Here is a 10104-nt window from a genome sequence, read left to right as displayed (position 1 = left end):
GTCCGGTCCAGGCCTCCCCACGAAGGGCCCCAGAGACACACCGCCCCGGCGTGTGACCACTTCATCAACCCCACGTGCACAGCAGCTCTCCTAACACACATCTGGGCTGGGGGGTCCAGAGGGACTAGGAGGGGCAGAGGCAGAAGGCGGCACCACAGTCAGGCCTGCCCTTCACGCCCCCTTTCCCCTGTTTCATGGGCTCACACTGATTTCCTCCCAGTTCCATGGGTACCCCTACCCTAACTCTGCCAGAGCAGGGAGTGGAGAAGCCTAGAGATGGAGGCGGGTCAGACCCAGACCAAGTGACAGTGAGAACCAGGACTGACCCTAATTCCAAACTCCGAATTCAGCTGTGACCTTACAACCTGTGCCTAACTCCAAAAGTGATCCTGACCATAAGGCTGACAGTACCCTTGACCCTGACCCTGACTCGGGATTTCAGTCTAGGGTCTGGTTAAGAGCTCGGTCAGAGCTGGATGACCCCAAGCAGGTTCCTCGATTGGAGACCGGGCTCAGGACAAGCTCCACAAATGCCAGCTGCAGAGGCCCTCACAGATCACTTGGGTAGTGCCCAGAATTCAGCTCTGCTCTGCCCCAGGTGCTTGCAGCTCCAGGGAGCAGTAGCAGAGCAGGGTGCTCCTCCAAGGTGGGCTGGGCTGCACCATCCCCAACCACGGGCGCTAGGGTGGCAGAGGAGGTCTGGGGACAAGGAGGGCAGATGACCTGAGACAGCCTCACTTACAGTCACCAGGTCCTGGCTCAGGAAACCTTTGACCTTCCCAGATCCATAGTAGATGGTGAACTCCGTCCCATTCTCCACATAGCTGGAGGATTCCAGGGAGTCGTAGAGGCTGTGAATCTCTGGCGGGGAGACAAAGGCTCAGGGCCGAGAAGCCCAGGGAAGGGGTTGGAGGCGGGCACTGGGTGGGGCCCGTGTGTTGAGGCCTGAGTGCAAAGACAGGGCGGCCCTGAGCTGGGAGGCTTGAAAAATGTGGTTAATCAATCAAGGTCTGTATTTCTTGGACCCCTGTAATGTGCTCATGTCTCTGAGAATTTTGTCTCAGATGAAGTGTCTTAAAGTAATTGCTAATCCCAGGATGGCGAGAGGACTCTGGTCCCTGGAAGCACTCAATGGTTCCCTGAGGTTAAGGAGGACACAGCCTATGCTCTGAATGGGTCTGAGAATTCAGTCCTGGAGCCTGCTTTTCACTTGGTCATGACATTCTCTCCTCTCCTCTCAGGGGCAGGGGGCACAGAGGCAGACAGGAGGAAGCTCAGGGGGCAGCAGGAAGTACTGAGCTGGGCCTGGCCTGACAGGGGAGTGGCGTGGGGAGGCACTCGGGCCCCTGGTCTCACCACAGGCCGTGTAGAGGGGGCTGCACTTGGTGGACGGCACCCAGAGGTTGGCGGAGCCTGTGTCAAAGATGACTTTGAAGGTCTGTGGTGGGGTGCCGATACCGATCTCACCGTAGTACTGGGTCTGCAGGACGAAGGACAGGGGCGGTGGCCTGAGGGGCTTGGAGAGCCTTGAAGTCTTGCCTGATATGCCCTTTGGAACTTGGGGTGAGATGAGGCAGACCACGTAGCCTGGGTGGTCTGGGCTTCCATTTTCAGCAGGGGTGGAGTCAGAGGCTTAGCAGTGTCTCATGACAGGAAGTGGGAGGCTCAGTAAGACCAGAGGGCAAATTAAACGTACTGCCAGTGAAGCAGGGAGGTGCCCCATGCCCCATAGAAATCCTGATGCTTCGCTGAACCCCTGGCCCCGCAACACCTGTACTTGGAGGCCCAGGGCCTGGATTCCTGAGTTCCAAACCTGACCCCGCCTCTGGGCTCCTTCCGGTCCTCTGTGCCTCAGTCTTTCCAGCTGTGAAATGGGAATTTCGTGGGGTGCTCAGAAAGGGCAAAAATGCCTTAGGCCCAAGAGAAGAAGGAGAGAGTGAAGTGGGCAAGGGACCGAGCTGGGCACTCACGTCCAGGTAGTTGGTGAGGACCACAGGGGAGGTGCGGTTGCCAAAGGAGAGAGTCTTAGTGAGCTGGCTCCACTCAGCACCCAGCCGGGCCATGTCCACGCCTCGCTCCTTCAGGCTTTCCCGGACTGAGGGCATCTTCTTGAGGAAGATCCTGGCCCATGATGGAGTAAGAAAAAGTAGAAGAGCTCTGTCCCCTCCCACAGTAATGGTAGAGTTCTAGAAGCTTCTAATAAAACTACCCCAACCTTAGCCCAGGCACCTAGGGATCACTCTTGAGCTCTTAAGTCTCTGAAGGAGACTCCGTGGTTACCTGTGCTGGTATTAAATGATCCTCAACTAACTCGCTCCTGTTGTTTGATTTTGCTCATCATTTTAAGGACTTTTGTTCATTCATTCACTCCACAATCACAGGTTGGACACCTACTCTGTGCCTGCACCATGCTGGATGCTAGAGATAAAAAGATCATCACCGCCTTCGAGGGGCTCCAGCGGATGGGAAGACGGAGGAGGAAACAGCACTGACGTCCCCCTAAGGAGGTGAAGGCGGGGCATGCCGGCTCACGGCAGGACGGGTGAGGCAGTGCCACGCAGGGCCTGCAGGTGGCAGCACATGCCCACACGGCTGGGCGGGGGGGGGGGGGCTCCAGGAAGCAGCAGGCAGCACCCGGCCAGGGCCCTGGGCCTGGACTGGGCAGAGTGGGGGAAGGCAGGCGTCTCCAGAGTGCCTGTGCAGCCTGCCCTCGGGAAGAAGCGCCTTCCTGAGCCTAGGTCCCAGGCCCTCCGCTTCTTGTCCCGACGCTTTCCTGTCACCTTCGGGAGGCAGAGTTAAAGAGAACTGGGGAACTCACGTCGCCCTGAGCTGCCACCGTGCGGGCGCCCAGCGCCGTGCAGGCCACCCCCACCACGTGACCCCGTTCCCATCCTGCAGGCCGGCTGTCCTCACTCTGGGGTGAGGGATGAGGCGACTCAGGAGTAGGTGCAGCAGGGATTCGAGGTGCCCTGACTGGCCCATCTCCCACAGAGGGGTCCCCGGACTCCGACGTGAAGGCTGTGTGCCACAGCCTGAGCCGTTGTTAGGGGTCCCAGGCTTGCAGCCCAAAGTCTGGAGGGTCCCTATTTCTTCTTCTGTACTTGCACTAGCCTTTCCTTCTCAGGCCCCATGCATTTTGCCCACAAACGTGAATGCAACTTTCATGCTTGTTGGTGTTAATATTTTAACAGAAATGACTTGCCATATTCATAACATGGTCTGTTCTTCCACAAAGTATTTTCACGACTATGATCTATTTGATTCGCAGCCATTACCTGAGGTAACTTTACTATTCTCATTTTACAGATGGGAAAATGGAGGAACAGAGAAGGCTAGACCCCAGAGAGGGCTCCTTTTACCCTCTCCTTTTAGAGAATCCCTTCCTTCTCCCCTTTCCCTCCCCCTCTCCCCCACGCCAGCACTTTCCAGCTCTCTAAGGCCAGCGTGCACCCCGCCTCCTCAAAGCCCCGTGCCCCCACGCTGGCCTCCCCTTTGCCTGGGCGCCTGCCCTGTTTTCTCCGGGTGTCCGGGTGTCCGTAACCAGTGCTGCACAGCTTCGTGCCTTCTGTGATGAGGCTGTAGTGGTCGTGGTGATGTGCTCGAATCCCTCCTACCTGCCTGATTCTGAGCAACTTACCTGACCTCCTCTGGGTCTCTGTAACAATAGTACCTACCACCGAAAGTACGCACTTTGCAGGTTGAGTTGCCCAGTGCTCAGTACATGTTGTAAAAGGCGTCTGTGTGTAAAAGGCAATGACAGCACCTTGAGACTGGGATCTGCTGTTCAGAGCGCCACAGAGCCTTGCATGGGGACGTTGAGGCTCGTGTCAGTTAGCAGAACTCCTCTAAGTACATTTGGAAAGTCTGACTCCCTCTTCACCCTGGTCTAATTTCATTCTTCTCATTCTGAAGAGACGAGGGAGAATGTTTTTTTCCTTTCCCTCCCTTTATCCTGGGGGTGGGGGCCACGCTCAGGCACCTACTGCCACTGGGAAGCGCCCCTCTCCCTCACCACACCCCCAGCCCAGCAGCTACTCTCCCTGGAGCAGAGGAAAGAGGCTTTGGAAACATGGTGCAGCGTGTGCCCAGGCTAAGCCTCCTACATCGGACCTCCCTGAACCTCAGTGTCCCCAGCTATAAAATGGGACTGTTGGGAGGATGATTTGAGCTGAGACACAGGAAGCAATCCTATGAAGTCCTCAGCATTTTACAGGCCTAGCAACTACCACTGTTACGAAAGCCTGCCCCTTAACTTCAGGTCTTCTGGTCCCATCTGCTTCCCCCGTGTGAAACCCTTTCTCTAGGAGGCCCTCTCCCACCTGCCTCCCCGCTCCTGCAGCCTTGAAGAAGCCTTGTTCCCTCAGGGAAGAAAGTGAAACTGAAAGCCACTCAGTCGTGTCGGACTCTCTGCGACCCCATGGACTACACAGTGCGTGGAATTCTCCAGGCCTTTCCCTCCTCCAGGGCATCTTCCCAACCCAGGGATCGAACCCAGGTCTCCCGCATTGCAGGCAGATTCTTTACCAGCTGAGTCATCAGGGTTCCCTCAGGGCCTGTCGCCAAACATGGATGTTGGGTCTTTATCCTCCTCCTTTGGGCTGCCTTAAACTTTTCTTTTAATATTCGTGATAATCCCCCTGGAGATGGTAACAGCTGGGTTTTTACAGCATGCCTACGCCAGGCTGAGGCATTTACAGGCAATATCTTATTCACTCTTCAAAGCAGCTCTGTAAAATAGGTATTTTATTATCCCTGTTTTAAAAATGGTAAACTGGAACTTCCCTGATGGTCCAGTGGCCAAGACTCCATGCTGCCAATGCTGGGGGCCTGTGTTCAGTGCTACAACTAAGTGTTCTCACATCACAACTAAAAGATCCTGCCTGCTGCCATGAAGATGCAAGCGGGCAATGTAGCCAAATAAATGAATATTGAAAAATAAAAGTGGCAAACTTGGACCTGGCCAGGTTCAGGGTCTTGCCCATGGTTCCAGAGTTAGTTGGCACTGCTAGTGGAACAGAATTTAAACCAGGACTATTCAGCTCTGGAAGCTTTGCGTTTAACCACTACGTTGCCCTGCTTCCCTGGCAGAGTTAACAATACCACACCCTTCTTAGTAATTAGTCTGTGAGCTCCCGAGGGGCAGAGAACGTCTCAGTCATCTCCGAGTCCCCCCAAAGCGCCTAGCATGGTGATCTGTGCAGGAACTGAAAACTCTGGGCCAGGATCAAAAGGCCCAGCTAGTGCTTCTGCTGGCTGTGTGGCATCGGGCAAATCACCTGACCTCTCTGAATGGGGCGAAACTCTTCCTGCCTGGCTGCTTGTGAGGACGGGGTGCCATCGCTTGTTTGAACCACCCCCCAACCCGTGTCAGGAGAGGGAGGACCCCTCCTCCCCCCGCCCTTTCTCCCAGTTACCGTCTGAAGGCGGCAGTGTCTGCAGGGAGACTGAAGATGCAGCAACCCCAGAACGCCAGCAGGAGTCCCCAGAGAGGCATCTTGCTGCCCTGGTCCACACTTCGCCCGGGTGCCCGGCTCGCTCTGGGGTCCCCTGAAGCACCCTGTCCTTTTATACATGCACACTCGGGATGGCTGCGATTCTGCTCTGCCCTGATTTATTACTGCAGGGCAGATGGCGGGGCAGCCGGTAATAAATCCCTCAACGGGACTGAGCTCAGTGGGTGAAGGGTGACCAGGTTTCTGACGTGGAGCTGGGGGGCTAGAAGAAGGATGGCTGTGGGAAAGCAAGGCTGCAGCCAGTGACGCCAGTAGCCCTGTCTCGGCCTGGCCCTGTGACCCCTCAGGGAAGACCAAAGCCGATGAGAAACAGCACCCCTAGGGAACCAGGACAGGGCTGCGACAAGCACAGGACCCCGGTGTCCAGCCCCCAAGCCCATCTCACCGACCCCTTGCCTCCATGTTAACCTTGGCTGTGCCCCTGACTGGCGTCTCCCAGGCTGCGTCGCAGTGTTACCATCTGGAACATGGGTGATCCCTCCAGCTCATTCCCTGACAGAGCCAGATCCAGGGAGTCCCAACACGGCCTCCCCCCAGGTCTCTGTTACCAGTGGCTGTTTATGGGAAAGTGCAGCACAGACCTCCTCTGGAAGTAAGGAGCTGGGGGCAGGGGACGTGGTTCCATCTTAGATGACCTGTGTTGGTGGAAGGGAAGGGAAGCCCCGGGACTGGGGAAAGGCTGCTTTCTGCCAAAGAGTGAGGTGGAGCAGCTGGTCTTTCCACCCCTCTCCCTCTCTCTGCTTCTCCCTGAGTACTCTCTGGGGCATGTCTCTGCCTCCTTCCCTTTCCCTTACGGCTTACCAGCAGTCTGGAGCTGCTCACCACACATCCACCTGGCCCCTGAATCCCAGGGTGGATGTTGTTTACGCAGCCCAGGACCTCCTCTCCTGGCTCCTCCCTGCTCACTCTTTGGGGCCCACTTCCAGGATCTCTGTCTCCTCCAGGAGGCAGGCGTGGATTCAGCCTGGAACTGACTGTCTCTGCTGGGGCTCCCACGGTGCAGACGCGCGCTTTCTGTGAAAGCACAGGCCTCGAATGTCCTCTCTCGGAATCATTGTGATGTGCATGCCTCTGCCTCTCACCCAGAGTGGTGCTCCCCGCTCATCAAATGAGCGCCCAGTGAACCCTGACGGGCAGGGCCAGGGGCCTGGCTTTGGGTTCTGACTGTACCCCCAACTTGCTGCATGTCGTGGGGGCATCCGCCCCTCTCTGGGCCATAGTCCCCAGGCGGTGTGAGGAAGCAGACGCCGGGCGACCCCAGGGTGCCCGCCCGTGTGGACGCTCCAGTAGCCAAGTCCCGTGTCTTCAGCCTGCTCCTCTCTGCACCTGTGGGTGGAAAGAACTTAACCAGCGGAGCGAAACTCTGTTGCTGGTGTGCAGACTACTTAATGCGTCGGGATCTCTGAAATTACAACACCCTTGCCGAGGGATGGGAGAAGCTGGTGCTTCTTGGTACAAACTCTCACTGGAGAATTTTCAAGCATTGTGGTTGGTACTGGGGGAAGCATTTGAGGGCCCGGGAGAACCTTTCAGTGGGAACTTCTGTCTTATCAACCTGAATAAATATTTATTTATTTATTAAATATTTGTTTGTAGGCTCCAGTGCTCTGCCATTCGTTAGCAAGTGTCACTGAGAGCTTCTTATGTGTCAGGCACTTGTCCAGATGCACAGCCCTGCGAGGGGCGACCCTCAGCCCCCCTGCTCAGACAGGAGGCTGAGGCTTCAGAGGACTCAAGGAAGGGCAAGCCGACCGGTGTGCCCGCGACTCCCGGCTCCTCTCTGGGGCTACGTGCCCACCCGAGCCCACAGGATGCAAAGGAGAGGGTGCCGGGCTGGGGCTGAGTCTGCCAGCCCAGAGAGCTCTTCAGAGCCGCGGCCTTGCTGCAGTGTGGACGCCCGGCACAGCGGGGCCCTCGGCTGTGTCCTAGGTCCGGACCCCGGTCTCTTCCATGGCAAAGGCAGGGCCGGGAGTCCCCGCAGCCGGTCCAGCCCTCTGTGGCCCCAGGCGCTCTCCAGCCAGAAACACCCTTCCCGCCCACCTCCCTGTGTCCTGCCAGTGTGTACAGCTCACACGAGTGCTGGCCCTGTGCACCAGTGTGAACAGAAGAGGGAGTGACCTCCAGGAGAGACACACATTTGTCAGAGTGCAGACCAGAGTCGCAGGCACCAGAGGGGAGGTAGGGAGCCAGCTTCTGAGGGGTGACACGGCCCGGACACCATCGGCTCTCGCTTCTCCCAGGACCCCGGCCGAGCTGGGTGCGGCATCCGTTTCTCACTTATTCACCAGCTCCTCTCAGCCCACCCGCCCCACCCTTGTGGGACCCGGATCCTGAGGCCAGACACCAGGTTGCACATCCCAGCAAGAGTGTGGCCCGGAGTTAGAACCAGCCGGAATCCCGGAATCGAGACCTGGAGGTCCATGGAGGGCTCCGCGGAAGCTTGACTGGGAGCGAGAGGCCTTAGGGCCCTTGAAGGTTCTTCCACAGGAGCTGAACCAGAGCTGTTTGTGCAGCCTCATCGTACAGAGCTGAGGTCTCTGACGGCAGGAGAAAGAATCCGGTTTCAGCTCCACTCTAAGGAGGAAACGGTCGAGCAGTCAGCATCATCCAGTGACCACACATGCCCCGCCTGGGGTCACCTCGGACCCTGGGACAGTCGGTCCGGGGTTTTAGGAGTTCGTAGTGCTGCCTGCCTGCCTGGTGGCCAGCCTGTTCCTCTCCCATCTCCGGGGTCGTGTGGGGATGGTCAGGACGGCGGGTGGGTCTCCCTCTGAGCTGGGGCCCACCAGTGCCCCGGGCTGTGGGAGAGAAGGAGCGTGGGTAGGTAGGAACCTTTCTCAGGTTATCGAGCGGCCCCATCAGCCCGGGCCCAGGGTTTCTCACGGAAGCCCCCGCAGAGTCCCAGGCGCGGCCCCAGGCTGCGTCACCTGGAGGTCGGGAAGCAGCCGGGGCAGAGGCAGGGGCTGGGCGGCACCTGCTCTCTCCCCTGGGGCAGGCCCATGACGCCAGCGCCCTCCGGAAAAGCGTAAATCCCTCCAGCCTCTCTGCTCTCTCTTCAGATCTGCCGGGCGTGCGGGGTGGGGGAAGGGCCTTGCGCAGGGGGCTGGGGCGCTGCAAATCTCTCAGGAGACAGTGAGACTCAGGGTTTCTCTAAAAGTCGTCCCAAACCCCATTTGCTCTCGGACAGTGATTCCAAGGAGATTCAGGATTGTGACCAAGGCTGGAGAGGCCAGCAGGGGTGAAGGGGAGAAGGCTGAGTGGCACAGAGAGCCTGGTTCCCGCCACTTTGAAAGGTTCATGGATTTATTCCCACCAGCATTAGTTTAGTGGAAAACTCTTGCCAAGGCTACAGCCCTGGGGAAGGTGGAAAGAGGTCGAATTCACAAGGCTTGGAATTGGCGAGCTAAACATTTCTGGACTGGTCCTGCTTCTGTGCATAAAAAGCAAACGGGGAAGCAGGGGCAGAGATAAAAATGGACACATCTTTTCTTTACCTGTCTTCCTCCCCACGTCACAATTAACCCCCTGTCCCCAGAGGGCCCAGCTGCCTCCTCGGAGGAATTTTTCAATCAAATGGGAACACTGAGCTTGCAGATGAGCAGCTGGGGCCTTGAGAGGAGGGCCTTGAGACCCAGAGTGGACTTTAATAGCCAGCCGGGGCTGCTTTGTGTGGGTGGATCCTCCGGAGGGGATGACTACTCAGAAGGCATCGGGGCTGGGACCAGGAGCACCTTGAAGCTGGGGGCCGGGGATGCAGAGAACCAAGTGTCCTTAGCTGGTTGTTCTGGGGACCTTGGAGGAACAGAAATCCAGCCACAGGGTTGGGGTGATCCCAACTAGAGGCCTGCTCAAGTGAAGGCCCAGGAAATTGAAGGCAGGTCACCCAGGCCTTGGGAGGTGCAGGGGCCTGAGGGGGATGATAGGATTGGCAAGGAGGCTGAGGGCTTGGTGAAAGAGCCTGGTCAAAGGAGAATTTCTGAAATGAGACGCACCAATATAGTGGGACCAGACCCCATATCCTGAGGCATGGAAGCTAGAAGCATAATAAACTGCTTCCCCAGGTAGGGGTCTGCTCCATTATCAGAGAAAGCTTAAACCAGAAGAAGGTTCCTTTTCCAGAAGAGAGGTATCAGTGGAGCAGCTTCGTGGAGGGTGTGTGTGTGTGCGCGTGTGTGTGCGCGTGAGTGTGCATGAGCGTGCATGTGCGTGTGTGTGCACGTGCGCATGTGTGTGCATGTGTGTGCGCGCGTGTGCATGAGCGTGCATGTGTGTGCATGTGTGTGTGCGCGTGTGCGTGAGCATGCATGTGTGTGCATGCGTGTGCTGGGCGGGGGTGGTGACCTGGGGCAGTGGTTCTGACAGGAAGGTGCTCGGCTGTGTGTGCTCGTCTCACCAGGGAAGCGGAGGGAAGTGGTTGTATCCCAAGAACATTTCCTAGAAAATGGACTCCTTCTCTTTCTTCTCTCTTTCCTTTCTTTATCAGAGAAATAAAGGCTCTAGTTTTAAAACCCAATAGAACCCAAAGGCTTTTAAGGGCAACCAGTACCTCCAGCCCTGCGTCCAGTCCCCATGACAAGTCCTGCTCTACTGA

The 10104-nt window shown here is 57.3% G+C and overlaps 1 protein-coding gene across 1 annotated transcript in view; it reads right to left on the bottom strand.

Annotated features, from left to right (window-relative positions):
- Positions 1–5532, bottom strand: part of REN (renin) — a 6966-nt gene extending 1434 nt beyond the window's left edge. Inside the window, exons 1-4 of the mRNA XM_040262863.1 lie at positions 5415–5532; positions 1971–2121; positions 1357–1480; positions 743–861 (exon numbers count right to left, since the gene is read on the bottom strand). Of these exons, the coding sequence (XP_040118797.1) occupies positions 743–861; positions 1357–1480; positions 1971–2121; positions 5415–5494 (474 nt within the window). The 5' untranslated portion in view covers positions 5495–5532. The remainder of the gene's footprint in view (positions 1–742; positions 862–1356; positions 1481–1970; positions 2122–5414) is intronic.
- Between the last annotated feature and the right edge of the window lie 4572 nt (positions 5533–10104).

The sequence above is a fragment of the Oryx dammah genome, unplaced genomic scaffold (genome assembly GCF_014754425.2).
Source record: "Oryx dammah isolate SB20612 unplaced genomic scaffold, SCBI_Odam_1.1 HiC_scaffold_21, whole genome shotgun sequence".
Classification (NCBI taxonomy): domain Eukaryota; kingdom Metazoa; phylum Chordata; class Mammalia; order Artiodactyla; family Bovidae; genus Oryx; species Oryx dammah.
Note: the sequence above shows the minus strand (reverse complement) of the source record. Positions and strands in the feature narration are given on the sequence as shown.